This window comes from Saccopteryx leptura, chromosome 3, assembly GCF_036850995.1.
Source record: "Saccopteryx leptura isolate mSacLep1 chromosome 3, mSacLep1_pri_phased_curated, whole genome shotgun sequence".
Classification (NCBI taxonomy): domain Eukaryota; kingdom Metazoa; phylum Chordata; class Mammalia; order Chiroptera; family Emballonuridae; genus Saccopteryx; species Saccopteryx leptura.
Window position 1 is genome coordinate 244,207,617 of NC_089505.1, and position 22,552 is coordinate 244,230,168.

Genomic DNA, 22,552 nt, shown 5'->3' on the forward strand with positions numbered 1-22,552 from the left:
CCTTGACCGGGAGGCTACAGCAGAATGAGTGACCTGCAACCTTGGGCTTCAAGCCAGCAACCTTTGGGCTCAAGCCAGAGACCATGGGGTCATGTCTGTGATCCCATGCTCCAGCTGGTGAGCCCACACTCAAGCTGGCGACTACAGGGTTTTGAACCTGGGTCCTCTGCATCCCAGTCCAATGCTCTATCACTGTGCCACTGCCTCGTCAGGCTCTATTTCTTCTTGGGTCAGTTTTGTTTTTTTTTGACAGAGACAGAGAGTGAGCCAGAAAGAGGGACAGCTAGGGACAGACAGACAAAAAGAGAAAGAGATGAGAAGCATCAATTCTTTGTTGCAGCTCCTTAGTTGTTCAGTGATTGCTTTCTCATATGTGCCTTGACCAGGTGTGTGTGGGGCTATAGCAGAGCGAGTAACCCCTTGCTCAAGCCAGTGATCTTGGGCTCAAGCCAGCGACCTTTGGGCTCAGGCCGGCGACCATAGGGTCCTGTCTATGATCCCACGCTCAAGCCAGCGACCCCTCACTCAAACTGGTGAGCCTATGCTCAAGCTGGATGAGCCTGTGCTCAAGCCAGATGAGCCTGCACTCAAGCTGGTGACCTTGGGCTTTCAAACGTGGACCCTCTGTGTCCCAGTCTGATGCTCTGTCCCCTGTGCCATTGCCTGGTCAGGCTTGAGCCAGTTTTGATCATTTATATTTTCATAGAAAAGCTTTCAGTTTATCTAGATTTTCAAAAATTTGCGCCAAGTTGTACCTAGTAGCAGTTCCATAATTTGAAAAAATCTTGTCTGTCATTTATATCCCTTTTGTCATTATAGTTTTATGTATTTGTTTTCTTTCTTGTTTTTCTTTGAATAGATTTGCCAGAAGGCTATTTTATTGGTCTTTTCAGAGAAACATCTTTTGTATTTAATGCTCAAGGGTACTTTGGGGGTTTAATATATATAGCTCAAGGAAGGTGATACTACAACAATTATTAAATATTAGTTTTTTAAAAAATAAATTAAGTCCTGTCTTATACAAAATAAGGTATTTGGGGTGAAATAATATGACACCTAGTATTCTCTCAAAACTACCCAGTGGCAGGTGGGGCAAGTATGAAACAGGGAAGCAGTATACACATGAAACAAAACTGACTGTGAGCTACCATATTTCCCCATGTATAAAACTCACCCTTTTCCAAAAAATTTGGGATCTAAAAACTGAGTGCATGTTCTACAGTGATTGTAGATTTTACTTGCACTTCCTGCTTTTTTGCGAGAATGAGGAATTGTATGAATTTTATGATTAATAAAACTTGAGTTTAATAACTTTACATAATACATTTTTTTTTCAAATTTTGGGCCCCAAAATTAAGGTGCATCTTATATATGGGCGCATCTTATACTTGGGGAAATACGATAATAATAGTTGAAGCTGGAAGACAGGTGCATTGGAATTCATCATCATATTTTCTCTATTTTTGAATATGTGTGAAAATGACCATAACAAAAAGTTGGGGTTTTTTAGATCCCTGTCTCATGACACATGCCAAAAATATCTAGCTGGATTAACTCCAGTGTATAAAAGAAAGCCACACAGCCTGAGGTATTTGCATACTACCGAGTCATTGTAAGTTTATGGTTTTAAGATTGTTTAAAGCTCATAATTAAGATTTTTTTTTCTGGGCCCTGGCTGGGTAGCTCAGTTGGTTGGAGCATCATTCTGATATGCCAAGGTTGTGGGTTTGATTCCCTGTTCAGGACACAATTAAGAATCAACCAATGAATAAGTGGAAAAACAAAAGAATTTTTTCTGGGTCCTGGGAGGGTAGACCAATTGATTAGAGCATCATCCCAGTACACCAAGTTGTGGGTTCAATCCCCAGTTTGGGCACACACAAGAATCAACCAATGCATGCATGTTTCTCTTTTGCTGCCTTCTTAAATCAATCAATAAAAAAAATGTTTTCTGTACTTTTATAAAAAGGAATTACAGGGTACTAAAAGAAAACATTGGCCCTAGCCAGTGGCTCAGTGGATAGAGCCTCAGCCGGGCATATGGATGTCCCAGGTTCAATCCCTGGTCAGGGCACACATGAGAAGTGACCATCTGCTTCTTCCCCCTCCCTCTTACCCTTTTCTCCCCTCTCCTCTTCCCCCTCCCCCTCCCTTAGCCAGTGGCTTGATTGGTTCAAGCATGGCCCCAGGTGATGAGGATCACTCTGTTGAAGCACATCAGCCTCAGGTGCTAAAAATAGCTTGGTACTCAAGCATCGGCCCTAGATGGGTTTGCCGGGTAGATCCCTGTTAGGGATCATATGGGGGTCTGCATCTCTCGGAAGGAAGGAAGAAAGGAAAAGGAAAGGAAAGGAGGAAGGAAGGAGGGAAATGTATGTAATTTTATATATAAATTTTGGTAGGGGCAGACTTCCTAAGCATAACAAAATCAGAAATCATAAAACTTTTACTGCAGCAAATTTTAAACATCAGTATATCAATAAAGACCATAAGTAAAAGGAAAGGCCAATCAACACATTTGAGAAAAATATTGGTAGTATATAAATGACAAAGGATCAGTATTATAAAAAGCCTTTGTAAATCAATAAGAAAATATGAATGTTTAGTATAAAAATGTACATAGGCAAGCCATTAGGTGATGCAGATGACTGATAAACATGTGAAAAAAATGTCCAGCCATAGTAAAGAAATGCAAGTGAAACAGCCAGGCCATTTTTCATATTCAAATTGGAGGAGTACAGTGAGGCCAAAGTGTTAAGCTGAGAGTTTCGATGCAGTTAATAGACAATGGGGAGCCACTGAAGGAGCATGAGCAGGAGTCATTTGTAGACAGGGATCTGGTGCCTAATACAGGATGCAACAGAGCTGTGTGACTGAAGGCTGGGCCAGCAGTCCAGGTGTGAGGAGGCAGTGGCCCAGAGAAGCACGAAGCATGAAAACACTTGGGTTGAAATATCAGTAGGTCTTGATGGTTAGCAGAGAGAATAATTAAGATGGCCAGTGGATAGGGTGTGACTGGGAGGACAGTGACACCACTGAAGGAAATAGGGATGCTGGGGAGGGGATGAGAGGAAGTCCAAGTTTTGTTTTTTGACACCGTGGGTCATTGTGTTAGTCTAAAGTCTCATTGCTTGTGACGGGCAACCAACTCAAGTGATTTAAGCAACAAAAAGAGTTTGCTGTCTCTCACAATGGAAAAATCTTGGTTTAAAGTTTCAGGCACACCTGGATCTGGCTACTCAAGGGAATGTCATCAGGAGTCTTTTTTCTTTCTTCTTGCCCAAAGAGGGGACAGACAGAGCAGATCCAGACTTACATTCTACCAGCTGAGCACAGGTCCTTGAGTGGCTAAGTTGGCCTATGACTGAAGGATCATGTGACTGAAGGACAGGCTGAGTCATGTGTGCTCACCTGGAGGGGGTCAGCCCTACCCAAACAACTGTTCAAAGCGGGGGAATGTTTCTCTAAGGGAAAATTGGGGGTCTATCCACAAAGGGGGACTGGAGCTGAGCAGCAAAAAAAAAAAAGAAGAAAAATACATGTTCACTATATTCTACCTCTTGGCTATCCAAGATCTACCCATCCTCTCCCTGCTCCATGCATTTAAAAAAAAAATTATCAGCCTGACCAGGCGGTGGCGCAGTGGATAGAATATCGGACTAGGATGCAGAAGGACCTAGGTTCGAGACCCAAGGTCGCCAGCTTGAACGCAGGCCCATCTGGTTTGAGCAAGGCTCAACTCAAGCAAGGGGTTACTCCATCTGCTGAAGGCCCACAGTCAAGGCACATATGAGAGAGCAATCAATGAACAACTAAGGTGTCACAACGAAAAACTGATAATTGATGCTTCTCATCTCTCTCCGTTTCTGTCTCTCTGTCCCTATCTGTCTCTCTCTCTCTGTCACTGTAAAAATAAATAAATAAAATAAAAAATTAAAAAAAAAAATCATGATGCAACTATACCTTACAAAAATCAAAACACACTGTTCTATCTTTGGAAGGAGACATTCCAAGTTCTCACTTAGGTACCACATCCAGCCCTACTTGCTGGTGGGCTGTCTGGCAAGGTACTGAGCTAGCCCCTCAGGGTCTTTCAGTGTGTGGCCAGAGTACAGTGATGGAGGAACAATCAGATAGCTGAAACAAACACGTCCCAGTTGAAGAGGGGAGATGAGGAAAAGCACTCAGTGGTCACAAGTCCATAGCATGCTCCACATGCCCAGCCACTTGGTGAGGATGAGATTCCCTAGCTCCCTATTGGTTGCTCTGGTGCTGGTTCTGCTCTTTCAGACAGCCACCCTTGTGCTTTTGCTCTGTGGCCACTGAGGAGTCCCTTTCCATTGGTGCAGCTTTGGTGGGTGGGCAACTGTAGGAGCTAAGTATTTCCTGGCCTTTGTTTTCCAGGTTTGGGGGTGGTGGGTTCTTTTTTGGTCTGGCAATGCAATTCCCTAATCATTTGGAAGCTTTCAGTCAATTTGCATTCAGTCATCCTCAGAGCTATTAACCAAACTAGAGACCTCACTGGAAGTTTTATTTCATGAATGGAGTCCCTGGTGATGGTGTTGGGGAAGAAGGAGGAGTTGTCTCTTAGCAACAGGCCTTGGTGCTTTGCACATCCCAGGAGCCCCATGGTTCTGTGGCCTCAGCTAGGCCTCTGCCACTGGGCAATTCAAATCCCTACTCTAGAGTGGGAGGCACAGTTCATTTGCCCCTTCCCACACAACCTGCATCCCAGTGGGAGACTGCTTATCATGAAAGCAGTGGTTGCCTCTGTTGAGCTGGGAGGGCACAGCAGGAGGGGTTCAGGAGGGTCTGGGGAGTTAGGAGCCTGTCAGGCCCCAGGTTTGTCTCTCTCTGTGTTTCCAGCCTCCCTGTCTTTGCCTGAGCTGACTTTAGCTAGAAGCAGAGAACTAGCTCTTAATTATCTGACTCTCAGCCATATTGTATTACTGGCCTGAGGCAAAGAGCTTCTTTAGGCACAGCAGCATTTTCTTCCTCTCTGCTTTCAGATGGGCCCCTTCAGCCCATGTGTATTTTTCTTACTGGACCTTACTGAGGCTATGGAAAAGGATACACCCCAACACTGACATTTTTCTGCACGTTCCCTAAAGTTCCAGCCTTGGTGGGAATACCATCTGTGCTCCAGAGGCAGTGGGAGAGTTTAGTCCGCTGCTTTGCTGCTGTGTAGTAGGGTTTACCGACTTCTGAGTGAGCAGGAGCTATTGTTTTACCCCTCCCCTTAGTTCAGCTCATTCCTTTTTAAAGTCTATTACTTTTAAAAAAAAAGTTCCATTCCTGATTCTAATTTCTGGGTTAAGACTTTTTTCCTGGTGCATGTAACACAGACCCACATCCAACTGGCTTAAGCAAAAAAGGGAACTGACTGACTGGCTCACAGAATTGAACAGACCAGGATCTCAAACAGTGTGAAGAATCTCTCTCCATCTCAGTTCTGCTTCTTTGTGTTGACTTCATTCCCAAGCGGTTCCTCCCAAAGGTGGCCCTCGAAGCTCTGGCCCTCACCATTAGCTTAGAAACCTGAGCTCAAAGAGGATGCTTCCCCCCACCCCCGCCCCTATAGTTCTAGAGAAGTCCTTGAGAAAGAACTCATTAACTCAATGACAAAAGACTCTGATTCAAGTTGAGTGATATGTGCCCATCCTAAGATTCTGATCAACAAGGCTTATATCACAGGGGTGAACCATCAACCCCCGCCCCAGGCCACATAGAAAGAAAGGAATAATGGTTCCCCAAAGTGTTGGCAGGGTGCTTTTCTCAGGAGGAGGGCTGGGTGCTGGGCTGCAAAGGGAACAGACATCAGGACCAGGCCAGGTATTCAGTTGGTTAGAGCGTTGTCCTGATATGCCAAGGTTGCGGGTTCAATCCCCAGTTAGGGCACATACAAGAATCAACCAATGAATGCATAGTAAGTGGAACAGCAAATCGCGTTTCTCTCTCTCTCTCTCTCTCTGCCCTCTTCTTCTTCTCTCTCTAAGATGAATCAATAAATATATTTTTTTAAAGGTAACAGACATCATACACCCATACATCCATGTGGAAATGCCAAAGCAAATGGAACTCGAGCAGGTCAGGATGGAGAGGCAGAGCTGAGACTTAATGGGTTTAAGGTGTGAGTTAACCTATGGGAGTAAATCAGACTGCCTGGGAGAAAATAGAGGCAAAGGGGGTGTGAAGACTTCCCATCAGGAGACAGGAAGATTAGGAAGGCAGCAAGAGGAAGAGGTCAGAGAATCCAAATTAGGCACTTTAATGGCAGCCTATGAAGACTGAGGGATCAAGAGGATCAATCAGCCTGACCTGCGGTGGCACAGTGAGTAAAAGTGTCCACCTGGAACACTGAGGTCGCTGGTTCGAAACCCTGGACTTGCCTGGTCAAGGCACATATGGGAGTTGATGCTTTCTGCTCCTCCCCCCCTTTTTCTCTCTGTCTCTCTTTCTCTCTGTCTCCTCTCTAAGAAATGAATAAGTAAAATCTAAAAAAAGAAGAAAAAAAGAAAAAAAAAAGAGGATCAGCCAAGGGATCAAGTGGGTGAAGACTCCTGGTGACAACTGAACTGATTAGCAGGTGGTCTGTGATCCAGGGCCAAGCACAGTGACAGCAGAGGGTGGTTAAAACCTGTTTGCAGGCAGTTAGGAAGAGGATGGCAGTGAGGAATGAAGCAGGGAAAGGGTGAGCAGAAGCCAGAGATGATGAGGGATGGACAGTGGGAGTTGAAGGTCAGGGACCAGAGGTGGGATTCTAGGAAGGATGGTGGGTTTTGCCGGAAGGAGCCTGGGAAGGACAGATATCATGGCACTAGGAGCAAAGGGCAGAGCAGGGCCACTTATTGGAAAACAACCTAGCAAAGAAATATGAGAAAAGGACTTACGTTCCTGGAGTGGCAGGGATGGGAGGGTGTGGTACAGAAGCAGGGGCAGGAACAAATAATGACACACACAGAGGTTTTATCAGGTGAAGTGACATCTTGGTCATTGCAACATGGTACCAGTAGTCCAGCCTGTCTTATGGGTATATTTTGCATGACATGGAAATAAGCATCTTCTTTTACGGATTTTTTTAAATGTAACATACATATAGTCAAGTACGTATAGTGCACTAATCTTAAGTGTACAGCTTGACTGTTTACATATATACACACCTGTATCACATAAGGTTCCCTCCTGTACATTCCCAGTCCATAGAGCCACCAAGGGTAACCTCTATTCTGACTTTGTCATCTTCAATTTAGTCTGTTCTTAAACTCCACATATGTGGAATCCTATAGTATGCACTTTTGTCTGGCTTCTTTCATGTAACATAACATCAAATGGATTCTTCCATGTTGTTGCATGTACCAGTTGTTCCTTTTCTCATTGCTGGGTAATATTCCATTATGAATATACTGCAGTTTATTCATTCTACTACTACTGAGCACTTGGATTATGTCCAGGTTAGAACTATTATAAATAAAACAATGCTTTCCCCCCCCCTTAAAACATTCTCATTCTTTTTCACCCTCATACATGTACAAACCCTCATACAGGTTCCAGAATGCTCAGGCCAGCCCCCTTTAGGTTAGGCCATGGCTCTCCCCATACGCCTCTCTTATGGGCAGGTTTTTGCCTGGCAAGTCAATTTTCTCACCGGTGGGGATACGGGATTTGAGAAGGAGGAGCAGGGATACCCCCTCCTAAGATTTACTCCCTTTTTTCTAGCCTCCTTGCCCCTGGCTGCGGGTGCCCTGAGCCTTCCTGATCCCGCAGGGGAAGTCTCCGCAGCCCTCCATGAGTGCGCCCGGTTGACCGGCGGGGCAGCCGCGGTGGAGCTGGGACGCCGCGGGGGCGGCGGGGCCATGGCCTCGCTGGACCTGCCTTACCGCTGCCCGCGCTGCGGGGAGCACAAACGCTTCCGGAGCCTGTCGTCGCTGCGCGCACACCTAGAGTACAGCCACACGTACGAGACACTCTACATCCTCTCCAAGACCAATAGCATCTGCGATGGTGCCGCTGCTGCGGCCGCTGCAGCCGCGGCTTCTGGCTTCCCGCTGGCGCCCGAACCTGCCGCCCTGCTGGCGGTGCCTGGCGCGCGGCGCGAAGTTTTCGAAAGTACGTCTTTCCAGGGCAAGGAGCAGGCAGCCGGGCCGTCGCCCGCCACGCCCCACCTGCTGCACCACCACCTTCACCACGCGCCCCTCGCCCACTTCCCTGGTGACCTCGTGCCCGCCAGCCTGCCCTGCGAGGAGCTGGCGGAGCCCGGCCTCGTGCCTGCCGCCGCCGCGCGCTACGCCCTGCGCGAGATTGAGATCCCCCTGGGGGAGCTGTTCGCTCGAAAGTCCGTGGCCTCTTCGGCGTGCTCAACGCCGCCGCCCGGCCCGGGTCCCAGCCCTTGCCCCGGGCCCACCTCTGCCTCTCCCGCTTCCCCCTCGCCCGCCGATGTGGCTTACGAGGAGGGCCTGGCGCGTCTCAAGATCCGCGCGTTGGAGAAGCTGGAGGTGGACCGGCGGCTGGAGCGCCTGAGCGAAGAGGTGGAGCAGAAGATCGCAGGCCAGGTGGGCCGGCTGCAGGCCGAGCTAGAGCGCAAGGCCGCGGAGCTGGAGACCGCGAGGCAGGAGAGTGCACGGCTGGGGCGCGAGAAGGAGGAGCTGGAAGAGCGTGCCTCTGAGCTCTCGCGCCAGGTGGACGTGAGTGTGGAGCTGCTGGCCTCACTCAAGCAGGACCTGGTGCACAAAGAACAGGAGCTGAGCCGCAAGCAGCAGTGAGTTGCCTGCAGGGCCCTGTTGGTGAACGTGCCTGCGAATGTTCCTGAGCGGATGCCCGTGTGTGTGTGTCTGTGTATGTGGTTTTGGCTTACGGGATGTGGCTCACGGGCCTTGAGAATATAATGGTGGTGCATGTGAGGCCAAGACTGTCCTGACATTGTGTGTTTAGGACTGTGAGTCCCTGGCAGTATGACCGTGTGCCTGTCTGTGAAGACTATTACTCTTCCTTTTCTGTTCTCTTTTTTTTTTTTTTTTCTGAAGCTGGAAACAGGGAGAGACAGTCAGACTCCCGCATGCGCCCGACCGGGATCCACCCGGCACGCCCACCAGGGGCAACGCTCTGCTCACCAGGGGGCGATGCTCTGCCCATCCTGGGTGTCGCCATGTTGCGACCAGAGCCACTCTAGCGCCTGAGGCAGAGGCCACAGAGCCATCCCCAGCGCCCGGGCCATCTTTGCTCCAATGGAGCCTTGGCTGCGGGAGGGGAAGAGAGAGACAGAGAGGAAGGCGCGGCGGAGGGGTGGAGAAGCAAATGGGCGCTTCTCCTGTGTGCCCTGGCCGGGAATCGAACCCGGGTCCTCCGCACGCTAGGCCGACGCTCTACCGCTGAGCCAACCGGCCAGGGCCTCTGTTCTCTTAGGCAAGGCTAGCTCCTGTGTTATGGCACCAGGTCCTTTTCCCTTTTGCCCACTAAAAGACAGCTCAATTCTCTCAGTGTCCTTTGCCTTCATCAGATATTCCCTGTTACTGTATCGTTCCTAAAAGCACACAAACATAAGCTTGTTTCTCCTATCTGCCCCAACCTCCCTTTCCCTTGAGCTGCCCCTTTTCTCTCCTCCTTGCAGAACAACTCTTTTAAGTATTGTTTATCCTCCTTGTCTCCAATTTCTTTCTCCACGTTTTCTCTTGAACTCACTCTGATCAGGTGTTCACCTCCACCACTGCCCTCCATGTCACTAGTGACCTTCATGTTGTCAAGGCCAAGCCATCATCTTACTTGACCAGTCAGCAGCATTTGACACAGCTGATCTTGAGACACTTGGCTCCCAGGATGCTCTCCTGGGATCTCCTTCTATCTCATTGTTCCTTCTCAGTCTTCTTTGCTGCTTTCTCCTTATGTCTCAGGTCTTTAGATGTAGGATTATGAAATATGTATAAGTTATTTGTCCCCATAGTGATATAAGCTCTGTGGTGGCAGGAATTTTTCTCTGCCTTCTTCACAGCTGTGTCCTCAATACCTAAGAACAGTGCCTGGCACTGAGAACGTGCTCAGTCAATATTGAGTAGATGCATGAACAACTGTGAATGCATTTAGGACTACATACTCTTGTATACTCTGTGTATGTGCATGTCCTAGAGCAGCGGTTCTCAACCTGTGGGTCGCGACCCCTGTGGGGGTCGAACGATCAAAACACAGAGGTCGCCTAAAGCCATCGGAAAATACATATTTTATTTAAAAATGTATTGTATAATAAATATGTATTTTCCCATGGCTTTAGGCGACCCCTGTGTTTTGGTCGTTCAACCTCGGCTTTATTTTCCTATGGCTTTAGGTGACGCCTGTGTTTTGGTCATTCGACCCCCACCGGGGTCACGACCCACAGGTTGAGAACCACTGTCCTAGAGGGTGGTAGTGCAACTGGAAATATGATTCTGCATCTGAGAACATGTCTGAAAAATGTGGGGGGGGGGGTTTGAATGTATGGGTGGGACTGTGCCTGTCTTAGACTGTGTGTGCTGTGAATGAACAGGATGAACACACATATTTGAGTGTGGGGCTATATATTGGACTTTGCCTACTTGGCTGTATGACTGTGAGCCTGTGTGTCTGGAGGCAGGAGGCGGCTGTGTGTGACTAAGTATACCTATGAGTATTTCCACGGGGAACAGAAGTGTCCAGTTGTGTGTTTGGGGCCGGTGGGCGAGGTGTGAGTATATGCTGGTATTTCTGTGTATGCCATTGTGTGGCACAGTTCGCCTGGGCTTGTTCTGTGTGTGCCCGTGTGACCATAAGGAGACGCTGTAGGCAGCTGTGCGCATGTTGCTCCCCATTGGCCAGGGCCTCCTCCAGACGGTGGGTGGGCAGCCAGGCTGAGGCACTGGGGTAAGAGGCTGCTCCGGGCCCAGGGAGGTGGTGCAGATCGACCAGTTCCTGAAGGAGACGGCAGCACGCGAGGCCAGTGCCAAGCTGCGGCTGCAGCAGTTCATTGAGGAGCTCCTGGAGCGGGCTGACCGTGCCGAACGGCAGCTGCAGGTCATCAGCAGCAGCTGTGGCAGCACACCGAGCACCAGCCTGGGCCGTGGAGCTGGGGGCAGTGGTGCGGGGCCCGGGCCCCGGGGCCCAGGCAGAATGGTGAGTGCCCGCCTGCCTTCCCTCCTCCACCTGCACACCTGGCTTCCACATATACCCCTCACATATGGCCTGACATCTCCCCTGAAATGCTCCCTCTTTTGGCTCTTCCCCATGAGCACACTCTAGGCCTGAAGTAGGGGGTCCAGGAACAGGGGAGACCCTCTGAAATAGCAGAAGTGCAGGCCCCTGAGCCTGTTGTGAGGTGTGATTCAGAGGTCTGTCCCTGCAAATGTTAGTCCAGGAACCACAAATGGGGTCTGGGGTGCTGGATGGGTGTGCGGAGGGGGCTGGTGAGCCTTCCTCTCTGAGCTGTCTGTCTGTCTATTTGTCTATCTTTCCCAACTGTTTTCTTCTTCTCTCTCCTCTTCTCTCCATCTTGTACCGTTTTACCTGCTCCTTCTCATCTTCTTGCCTCTACTGCCCCCCCTTCCCTTCCCTCCCGCTCTGGGGGCCCTCAGCGAGAACACCACGTGGGCCTGGCCATGCCTAGCACATATGCCGTGTCACGGCATGGCTCCTCTCCCAGCACAGGGTAAGCCTCGGGCCCGGCCCGCCCCACGCAGCCCACCCTCACCCTGGAAAGATCCAATGGCCCACTGGATGGCTGATTTGTCTGGAGGCTTGGCTCCTCCTCTCCCCATCTTCCTTGGGTCACCTCTGTCTGTCTGCCTTTTCACACTTAGAGGGGGACTCTTGGAAAGTAGAGTGGGTGGGTTGCCCTTGGCTGGTGGTGGGGGTGGGATGGGGAGTTCAGGCATGACTGGTGCCCCTCTCTTCTCACTTGTTACCATCTGGTCCACCCCACCCCAGGGCCTCCAGTCGTGTCCCAGCTGCATCCCAGAGCTCAGGCTGCTATGAGAGTGACAGTCTGGAGTTGCCCCGGCCAGAAGAGGGGGCCCCGGAGGACAGTGGCCCTGGGGGCTTGGCCACACGGGCCCAGGCTGCCAATGGCTCAGAGCGGGCTCAGGCCCCTCGAATCTCAGGCCTGCGGCGCCAAGCCATTCAGAACTGGCAGCGCAGACCCCGCCGACACAGCACGGAGGGGGAGGAGGGTGACATTTCGGATGTGGGCTCCCGAACCACCGAGTCAGAGGCTGAGGGCCCCTCGGATGTCCCCTGTCCTGGGCCTGCTGTGGCTGGGCCATTGAGTAGCTGCCGGCTCTCAGGTGAGTCCTAGGAGGGTGGGCAGAGAGGCCAGGCTGTCCTGTGGTACAGGCCCCATCAGAGGACACAGGGATGAGGCAGTGCCTCTCCCTGGCTCCTGCACCTCCTTTCCACTTGCCCCAGACTTTCTGCAATGAGAATGATACATTCCCACAGCACCCTGCAAGCCTGGGCAGGAGCTTGCGTGACAGGGCAACACTGCAGCACAGGGCACCCAGGTTGGCTTTTGCACAGGGGTGCCACATCTACAGGAGTCCATTTATGTGGTGGGCTCATTGACATTTACAGGAGAGTAGCTGAGTGTTAACTCTGGACTCTGAGGTCCCTGGAGCAGTTGAGGGGGTGCCTTCCCATATACAAACAAGGCCATGGACATATGTGGCTGGGTGAAGGTCAGGAAGGGAGAGGGTTCCGGTAAGGCTGTATGGCCGCACCCCCGTGACTGCTTTGGGCAGCTTTCCACCTGCCTTCTGTTCATAGAGTCCCCGTTTCTATCCAGCCTTGCCTTAGCCCTCTAAACCCTCTCCTTCTCCAAACTTGACTCAGTTACCTCATCTGGGGCGAGTTTAGACTATGGGATCATATATTATCTTAAAAAGAATTTACTTGAAGAAAGGCTACCTTTTTCTTATTTGGAAAATTAAGGATGGAGGTGATGCAGAGGAGGAGGAAGCAGAGGCCTCTTGTCCTCCCTCCCAAGGCCTGGTTCCCCAGCAGGAGTCTTTCATGCCCATTCCCCCTGCAGCTCCTAACCTACCCTAGCTCCCGTCCACATCCCCATGCTGGCCTTTGATCCTCCACACTCACCTTTGACCTTTTGGTATTGTGCAGCCCGCTCTGAGGGAGGCAGTGGGCGGGGTCGGCGAGCAGAGAGAGGCAGCCCCTCGCGTTCCAATGAGGTCATCAGCCCGGAGATCCTCAAGATGCGAGCCGCCCTGTTCTGCATCTTCACCTACCTGGACACACGCACACTCCTGCATGCTGCTGAGGTCTGCCGGGACTGGCGCTTTGTGGCCCGCCACCCCGCCGTCTGGACGCGGGTGCTGCTCGAGAATGCCCGAGTCTGTTCCAAGGTGCCAGTGTCTGCCTGCTGCCCCTGCCCTCCCACTCATCCATGCTGTGAACTGACCCCAGCCCCCGCCACCACCCTCTCCAGTGTCTAGCCCCTCCACGTCTGGTCCTTGCCACTCTTACAAGACCCCAGCTCTTGCTTGGCTTCCTGAAATGCTCTCACAGGGCCTCCTATCCTGGAGCTGTCCTTCCAGCCAACCAAGCTCAGAACCCTCATCCCCAGGTAACCCTTCTCTCTCTGCAGTTCCTGGCAATGCTGGCTCAGTGGTGCACCCAGGCCCACTCACTGACACTGCAGAATCTGAAGCCTCGGCAGCGAGGCAAGAAGGAGAGCAAGGAGGAGTATGCCCGGAGCACCCGGTGAGGCCGTGGTGGGTGGGTGGGTGGGTGCTCCAGGGCTACAGACCCAGAATTAAGTGGGGATGCTTCCCAGAGCAGGAGGTGGCCACAAGCCACCCCCTGACCTGTTGGCCATCCCCAGTGGCTGTCTGGAAGCAGGGTTGGAATCCCTGCTGAAAGCGGCGGGGGGCAACCTGCTGATTCTGCGCATCTCCCACTGTCCCAACATCCTCACCGATCGTTCGCTCTGGCTGGCCAGCTGCTACTGCCGTGCCCTGCAGGCTGTCACCTACAGGTGGGTCCACCCCACCGGATACAACCTTAAGAGGGTTGGCCTCAGGCCCAAGGGGTCCCTGGGCTCTGCATACCCTTCCCCCAGGGCTCTCAGGCTAAGGGACCTAAGAGCTGTATGTCCCAGAGGAAGGAGCAGAGGCCACCAGGGTGGGTGGCCCTAGCTCTGTCTTTTCAACAGGAGTGCCACAGATCCCGTTGGCCATGAGGTCATTTGGGCCCTGGGTGCAGGCTGCAGAGAGATTGTCTCCCTCCAGGTGGCGCCACTTCATCCCTGGTGAGCCTTGGCGGGGGTGAGCAGGGGATAGAGTTGGGTGGGATCTGGCGTTGAGGACTGAGCAGATCTGGGCCCACTCCATCAGCTGGTTGGGAGACAAATTCACATTCTTCAATCTGTGTGTTTAGGTGTTAGGAGCAAGGCTTAAAATCAGACCTGGAGTCATGTCCTAGCTAGAAGGACATTGGTTGGTTTGGCATATGAAAGGCAGTTCAGGATGGTCAGTGTATAAAGTACAAAAAAAGCTGTTTGTTGAAGAGTCCAAAGTGTGAGCTCACATTTATGGTGCTCCTTGGAGCTCCTCAAACATGTCAGGGTCAGGCTTTTCTGCTCCCAGCACCTTGCCCTCCAAGCCCTCTCTTCACTTGACAACTCCTTCCAGGCCCTCCAGTGTCCCTTCACCAACACCCTGGTAGAATTGTCACTGCTCTCCTGCCTTCATTCCTACTGTACCTTTTCCTGACCTCTGCTGTAGTCTGTTTTGCAATAGTTTCTCTATATTTCAGTCTCCACAAGACCTATGGTTCTCAGGTCAGAGGCTGTAAATGTCCATATCCACATCCATGGTACCAAGCATGTGACAGACGCCAGAGTGATGTCTGTAGCCTGGGCGAGATTGAGGGATGAAGTGTTCAGGGAAACAGAAACTTTGGTGTGAGTGGTAGGCACAGCCAAGCAGTGACTGTGAAAAGGCAGGGTGGGGCAAATTCAGGAAGACCTTGCCTAGGGTTTAGATTTTGCATTTTATCTAGAAAGTATGGGGAAGCAATTGTGGTATTTTAGATCTTAAAAAAAGGATTACATCAGACAAGTAACATTCTTTGTCCCCCCCCTTTACCCACTATCCACTCGTTCGGGGTTGGTACCATGTCTGTGTCATCACCACTATATCCCTAGGGCCTAGCTCAGTTGTTCTTGGCTTACTTAAAATCACTTGTTGATTTTAAGTATTTTAGGAATGACTGGCTCACTGTCAGCAGCTTGGAGGATGAACTGGCAGGGAGTCTAGTTATAATCCCGGTGAATATTGATGGTGGTCTGAACTGTAGGTTGAAGACTTATTCAGGAATCAGAATTCGTGGGTCAGAATCAGGAGGTGAAGGAAGAGAACTCAGGGATGGTCCCAGGTTTCTGACTTGAGCAACTGGGGTGGTTGGTGAGGCCCTTGCCTGGGGGGATCCTGAGAAGGAGCAGGCTTACGGTGTCATGCAACCAGAGGCTTTCCTGATGGCCCTCCCTCCCCGACCGCTGTTCTCCAGCCAGCAGCCCACGCGTTTCAGTAACCGCTGCCTGCAGATGATTGGTCGCTGTTGGCCCCACCTCAGGGCTCTGGGGGTTGGAGGCGCCGGCTGTGGAGTACAGGGCCTGGCATCACTTGGTGAGTCTTTCCTTGAGCCCGAGGACTTAGTGGGAAGCAGACATGGGTGTGACGTTGAAATCTCAGAGGAACTCTGGGCTACAGCCTGGGTGGTGAGAGGAACGTCAGGGAACTGGGTAGGAGATGACCTGTGGAGTTTGTCAGCATGACCTCTCCTTTCTCCCCCTTCCTAGCAAGAAACTGCATGCGGCTGCAGGTCCTGGAGCTGGACCACGTGTCGGAGATCACCCAGGAGGTGGCGGCTGAGGTCTGCCGGGAAGGCCTGAAAGGACTAGAGATGCTGGTGCTCACGGCTACCCCCGTCACCCCTAAGGCCCTGTTGCATTTCAACAGTGAGTGATGAGGAATGCAGGGTGGGCTACAAGTGTTGCCTGCCTTTTATCATCCCTTGTCAGCAAGTAGCATAACCAGCTCCCTATCACTCCTAGTCAGCAAGCGCCAGTGGGTTAGACTGACCAGGGATGGATCTAGTCCTGGCTTTGCCACCATTGTCTTCTGAGGCCAGTGTGATTCAAGGCCCTCCAGCATCTGGTCCATGTATTTCAGTTCAACAGACATCTGTTGTGCTGTGCTCTACCCACACTTGTGCCTTGGACTGACCGCCAGACTAAGTGCTCAGCCTTCAAAATCATGACCTCCAGGACCCTCTCAGCCTCCTGACCTTCCTGCTCCTCCTCTCCTGACTTCATGGCAATGTCCAATCCCTTAAGCCCTCTGCTCCCAACTTGTTTGCTCCCTGTCTCCCCTCCTCCATGCCCTAGCTTCCCCTCAGCTGCTCTGTCTTTGTGATTCATTTCTAAATGCCCAGGCCGGAGCACCATGGTCCCTCTGCCAGTGACATTCCCAGAGTCCCTGCACAGCCGTTGACCACTCATCCTCCCAGAGTCCACCACAGCCTCTGCCCTTTAATACCACTGGCCACCATGTCCCATTGTCTGGTTGAACCCCCAAGTAGCCTGAGTCTGCTCCCAGAACTGGTCCCAGTTTCTGGCATTTGACTGTCTGTTGGGAGGGCGATGATTTCACTAGTGAGAGGAGAGAAGGCAGCCCCATTGCCCAGGCCAAACACAGGCCCCACCTTACCCACCTTTCCCCAGGCATTTGCCGGAACCTCAAGTCCATTGTGGTCCAGATTGGGATTGCCGATTACTTCAAAGAGCCTAGCAGTCCTGAGGCCCAGAAACTGTTTGAAGACATGGTGACAAAACTCCAGGTGAGTTGGCTCTGAGGCCACCTAAGACCCTAGGGCCCAAGTCTGGGGCGGTGACGGGAGTGTGATGTGCAGGCCTCACCTGTGTGACCCTGATGATTTGACCCTGAGGGAACTAACCCAGGTTTGGTTTGCAGGCCCTGCGAAGGAGGCCCGGCTTCTCCAAGATTCTGCACATCAAGGTGGAAGGCGGCTGCTAACCCGGGTGCGGGGCGGCAGGGCCCCTGCCAGCCCCACACCAGGGCACTCTCTTTGGACCTCCAGAGGGACCCTGATTTGGACTGGAACTTTGGAAGCCTGGTGTTATCTCTGGCTTCTAGGGAGGGGTTGACAGTTTCCTGTCTTCCTTCTGGGACAGCAGAGTAACAGACCTGACCCTGGGCACCACCTCTCCGGGACAGGAGCTTGAACAGAAGCTCCCCAGCCCCCACCCAATCCCCAAGCTGGGTCACCACCAGTACCTGGTGTCTTCTCTGAGGATCTGCAATACTCCCCCCCCCCCAGCCCCCCAGTGGTTCCTTGGCTGCTCAGGCTGCTCTGGCTCGGCTTCCATTCTTGAGGCCCAACCTCCTGGTCAGAGTCCTCTGCTAAGTCCCAGGCCAGAGGGGGCTCCTCCAGGCAGCTCAGACTTGGTAAGGAGGGCTCTTCTCCCACTCTGCTCTGATCCAGCCCTCTATGGAGCAACCCTTCAGACAGCCTACTTGGGCTTGGGTCTACATTCTTCTGGGATAACACAGGCCTAGGAGTCTGGGCAAGTGGTCAGCCAAAGGTCGGGGGTACAGCAAGGTGGTGGGAGTGGGCTTGGAAGGGTAAACATTCACTCAGATCTCCCCAAGGACATTGAGACCATCCCTCCCAAAGGGGTAAATTGCCAGGAAGACAAAAAAGCGTTTTTATTGATATAAATAAGACCCCTCCTCCCAACAACCACTTACCCCACAAAACACCAGAGCTAAATACCTATCAGCAATCTCAAGCCTTTGGGGGGCAAGGCCCTGGGAACCCCGTCACCTATGAGAAACAGTTCCTGTCCTCATGGAATGTCCTTCTAATCCAGGTGCTTGGACAGGACTCTGATGGCCTTTGGGTCCCTGAGGCTGTATGGGAGGGAGTCACAGGGCTAACCTTTATGCTGGGGCCTCTGGGAGGCCAGAGGAGGGTGGTCTGTTTTGCTTCCTTGTCTGGCTAGTTTTCTTATAGATATGGCCTTGGAAGGGAGCTAGGCCTGTGGGGCCAAGAACGAGGCTGAACACACTCATTGAACTTGTCCCCTCCTTGGTCACAACTAGTCCCATGGGCTGAGGGCTTTGTTGGGAGTTTTTTGTTTGGGGTGCCATTTTGGGGCCCAAACCAGAACCACTTGGCTTAGAAGCCACAGAATGCAAGAGAGGTTTTTCACTGACCCCAACATGGTTCCCACAGGACCAGGTCCCAGCACTGAGGCTCTAAAGACTCAGGTCTCCCAGTTCCTCCTCAGAATTCCCAGTGTCTCAGAGGTTGTGGTCCTGCCAACCTTCACTTGGGAAGTCCTTTCAAACATTCACCTAGATTCATTGTAGGGCTTCCATCTCTTCTGCACAGGGCCTGGCTGGGACTGGGTTCTAGTGTCTCAGTTCCTTCCAGGGACCCAACTTTATGCCACAACTTGGCTGGACATCAAGCCCCAGCCCTGGGTTACCCTGCATCGAGCCCCCCACCCCTGGGCCCCAAACTCAGTAGCGCACCCAGGCTCCCTGGCTTTACACCCAGCTCTTTTCATTGTTGATGGCTTTTCTTCCCATGGCTTGTTCTGGCCCTGCTCCTAGTAGACTGCAAATACCAAGGGTGTCATGTTAACTCCCTGCTCTGCCCTGCACAAAGCCTATCCCAAAGCAGCTCTATTGACTCCCATCTCTCCAGCCTTGTCCCCAGAAATCATGGGAAGAAGCACAACTTTATTGGCCTAGAAGGGAGGTGGAAGTCCACTTAGGGCCTGGCTGCCCTGGGTGTCCTTTCTCACTGCACCCTCCATAGCCCCTGCTCCCCATGAGGTGCTGCCCTGTCTGTCTCTTGGACAAAGCACAAAGGGATGCTCTGCTTGGCCAGAGTCGGCCCTGTTGAGGGACTTCTGCTTCAGGAAGCCTCAGTCCCTGAAGACAGGTTCTGGGCAATTTCCCTGGATAGGTGCCCTTTGGGATGGCCCAGCATCAGCACTGGGAGAGGAAGTCACAGTGCATGGGCAGTGAGCTGAAGTGGGAGAAAGGTGGTGCTGAAAGGACTGATGCCAGTAGTAGGTTCAGTCGCTCATTCATTCATTTGTGCGAGAGCCCTGTACAACACCGCACTGCGGGCTGCTGAGTGAACAAGACCATCTCCTGCTGGCGGGAAGTTTGCCTCATGGGTTTGGCTGTTCCCAGAAAACCCACCAAGTTCCCCACCCTTTATTTTCCAGCCAAGTGAAGAATGTGTATAAGTGTATATTGCACATTCTTGGGCCTCTGTCAATAGGAACATGGTTATGGCATGTCCCATTGCACACTCGCCCCCGGGTTGACAGACATGTGGCTCAGACTTCATGCCTGTCCCAAGAACTGGCAGGTTTGCAGGCCCCCACACTACCAACCCAGTGCTATTTTTGCCTCTTCAGGGGGATGAGCCCCACTGCTAAGGGGGGAGCATTTGCTGGCTAGAATGCTCCATTGTTCACTTTGGCAACCATACAGCTGGGCTGATGTTGGGGAACAGGGATGGAGGGTCCAGCCATCCTTCACTCACCTGTATCTCACAGGTAATGATGCAAAGAGGAGGTTCAGAGAATAAACCAAGGCAGGCATGCTCCAGGGGACCCAGGCATGAATGGAGGGCCCATGGGTGGTGGCCATTTGGTGTCCCTACAACCTCCCTGCCACACAGCCTGACCCCAGCACCTGGGGAGTGTGGCATATTTGGCTTGAGTGATGTCCTGCTTTATTTGAGCTGCCTCCACACTGGCAGGGAACAAGGAAAAGCTGTAGATGATTGGATTCCAGAGGGAATGGGCTGCCAAGAACTGGGGCTCTTTACTGGCCAGGAGAGACCACCTATAGACCATGAGTGGAGTTTGAGCCAGCCCCTCAGGAATTGCTTCCCCCCAAAAGCCACCTCCTTCCTAAGGCCTGCTGCTCCAAGGTTTGGCTCCATCCTTTGCCTTTGGGTCCTGCCTGTCCCCCTGGTCCTGTCTCTAGTCCTTTGGGCCACAGTGGGGAGCTGCCCAGGTCCCAGTCCTTCTAAGGCGCTAACTTGAAGACCTTAACAGAGTGACTATCGGTGCCAAAGACCCAGTTCCTGCTGGACTTGGGTGAAAACAGGAGAGATGGTGAGTGGGTCAGGGCCGAAGTGCCCAGAGGAGTTAAACTGATGGGCTCTGTCCCAGCCTGTCATTCCCTCCCCCAGGGGCCTAGCACATCTCTAGCCCTGGTTTCTCACCTAGCCTGTCCAAGGCCTGCATTTCTGTATATATTGCTGTGTATCGTGTGTATGTATTTATTCCTGGACAAGTGTGTTCTGCAGCCCTTGCCTGAGAATAAGGTGTAGGATTGGGTGAAGAAAAAAGATACCAGGGCCAAGTAAGGCAGCCAGCTCCTACTCCCTCCCCAAACCCTTGGGAACCTGGCCAGTCCCAAGACTGCCCTGACAATCAGGCAGGCTTCCCCACCATGAGTCCAAGCTTCTACCTGTCATCACTGGCATGGTCCCAGGGAGGCTTAGCCTTGGGCTTCCCAGCCTTAACTCTGCATGGGCAGGGGTTATGCATTCAGAGGCTCGGGGTGACCTAGGCTGGCCACTGCTGGTGGGGACCTCCACACAGACCCCCAGGCCCTGCCTTCCCTGCACAGCCAGGCTGCAATGGGCCTGCTGTGAGGATCGCTTCCCCCACCCCAAGCACATCAGGCAGAGGGGTGGAGCGCGTTTTTTGGTTTTGTTTTCTCAAGTGGTGCCTGTACCTCCAGCCCCCAGGGGGCCTCCACTAGCCCCATTTCTTTCCCACCCAGGCATCACCATCCCAGCACTTTGTTCCTTGCCACCCATTGGTGCCCTTTGCTGAATGTACCTGAGTATGTATGTAAAAGGACTCACATGGGCATCAGAGAATTTATGGCTTTGTATCCAATAAAAAGTGGTGAAACTGGAGTATGTGCCTCGGGGAAATAAATGGTAGGTAGCTACATCTTGGGTCTGTGTTGCCAAGCCCTCTGCAGCTGAAGGAGGTGGAGGACCTGATTGGCACCAGGGCTACCAAAGCATTAGAAAACCTGTCTCTGGGCTGCAGATGTCACTGGAGGAAGGCCATGCTGGTTAGTGCCCTGCCACAGCTCACTCCCTTTCAGGGTCTGGGATGCCATGTCTGAGCCAGGAGAAACCACCTGTAAGGGCAACCACAGCAAAAGTACAGCAGGAGCAGCAGGCAGGCCCTCACTGGCTTGGCTGCTGCCTCCGGAGGCTCTAGCTAACCAATCAGGTTTTAGCCTAGGAGAGACCATGTTGCCCAACATAGTCTGGCTTCAACTTCCTTATTTTATCAAATGAGGCCCCACTGATTTGGTTACTCGGGTCTTAAAATACTAAAAATGAGAAAAACAAACTGGTGTTTAAGCTAAACTGTGTGTGGTTCTAGTATCAAACAAGTAGATGAGCATTTATTCCCACAACTCTGAGCCAGCTGTTATGTTTATTATAGCTGAGATGCAGAAAAATTAGTTTACCCAAAGGCTATCAAGTTAGAGGAGTTATGCTGGATTCCAAAATCTAGACCTGCACCTTACCCCATTCCACTTTTGAGTCCAGGAGTGGCTGGACTCAAACACATACAAAACACACACACACACACACACTTTTGAGTCCAGAAGTGGCTGGACTCACACACACACACACACACACACACACACACACTTTTGAGTCCAGAAGTGGCTGGACTCACACACACACACACAACACACACACCATGCACACACACACCCAGGAGTGGCTGGACTCTCACACACACACACACACACACACACACACACACACTACCCAAACGGTGGGTGGAGGGAGGAGATCACTTCCCAGTATCCAGCAAAAGTTGCAGTGGCTCAATATGACCTATTATTTACCTCTAGTTTCAACAATGACCAGTGACAGCTAGCTGCAGGCCAGCTCTCAGAACTAGTACCACAAGAGGCAGACACTGATTTCCAGCTAATATGTGCTGGCCAATCCAAACTTGCACTGGTAAGAAGTGAGCAAAATGAGACCAGGTGGGTGTTCCTTCAGCCATGTCCTCATGGACTTCTAAGAAGTCACCACAGCCTGGCCTGGGTGGCGCAGTGGGATAAAGCATCGACCTGGAACACTGAGGTCACTGGTTTGAAACCCTGGACTTGCCTGGTCAAGGCACATATGGGAGTTGATGCTTCCTGCTCCTCCCCCTTTTCTCTCTCTCTCTCTTCCTCTTTCTGTCTCTTTCTCTCTCTCCTCTCTGAAAAAGAATGGAATAAATAAAGTCTTTTAAAAAAAAGTCACTATGGTTTAAAAAGTAAATGACCTAAAACGTTCCTTCAGGAGCCCTCCACCTCAGGACCTTGACTAAGAGACGCCAAAAGACTGAACCAAAAGAATATAGAGGTAGAAGGGGCAGACAAGGTCAGGTTAACACATTTACTCATATCCAGAAGAACTCTGGAAGCAAGGTCCGGCTAGGCCAGGGCTGAGA

The 22,552-nt window shown here is 51.8% G+C and overlaps 1 protein-coding gene across 2 annotated transcripts in view; it reads left to right on the forward strand.

Moving 5' to 3' along the window:
* The window catches only part of FBXO41 (F-box protein 41), a 38,184-nt gene extending 18,031 nt beyond the window's left edge, over nt 1-20,153 (forward strand). For both annotated transcript variants that reach the window (XM_066377971.1, XM_066377972.1), the window contains exons 2-13: nt 7,717-8,755; nt 10,887-11,112; nt 11,571-11,644; nt 11,923-12,278; nt 13,108-13,349; nt 13,592-13,707; nt 13,829-13,981; nt 14,159-14,254; nt 15,514-15,632; nt 15,806-15,964; nt 16,730-16,845; nt 16,980-20,153. In XM_066377971.1, coding sequence (XP_066234068.1) covers nt 7,717-8,755; nt 10,887-11,112; nt 11,571-11,644; nt 11,923-12,278; nt 13,108-13,349; nt 13,592-13,707; nt 13,829-13,981; nt 14,159-14,254; nt 15,514-15,632; nt 15,806-15,964; nt 16,730-16,845; nt 16,980-17,042 — 2,759 coding nt within the window. In that variant the 3' untranslated portion in view covers nt 17,043-20,153. The remainder of the gene's footprint in view (nt 1-7,716; nt 8,756-10,886; nt 11,113-11,570; nt 11,645-11,922; nt 12,279-13,107; nt 13,350-13,591; nt 13,708-13,828; nt 13,982-14,158; nt 14,255-15,513; nt 15,633-15,805; nt 15,965-16,729; nt 16,846-16,979) is intronic.
* The last annotated feature ends 2,399 nt before the right edge of the window (nt 20,154-22,552 follow it).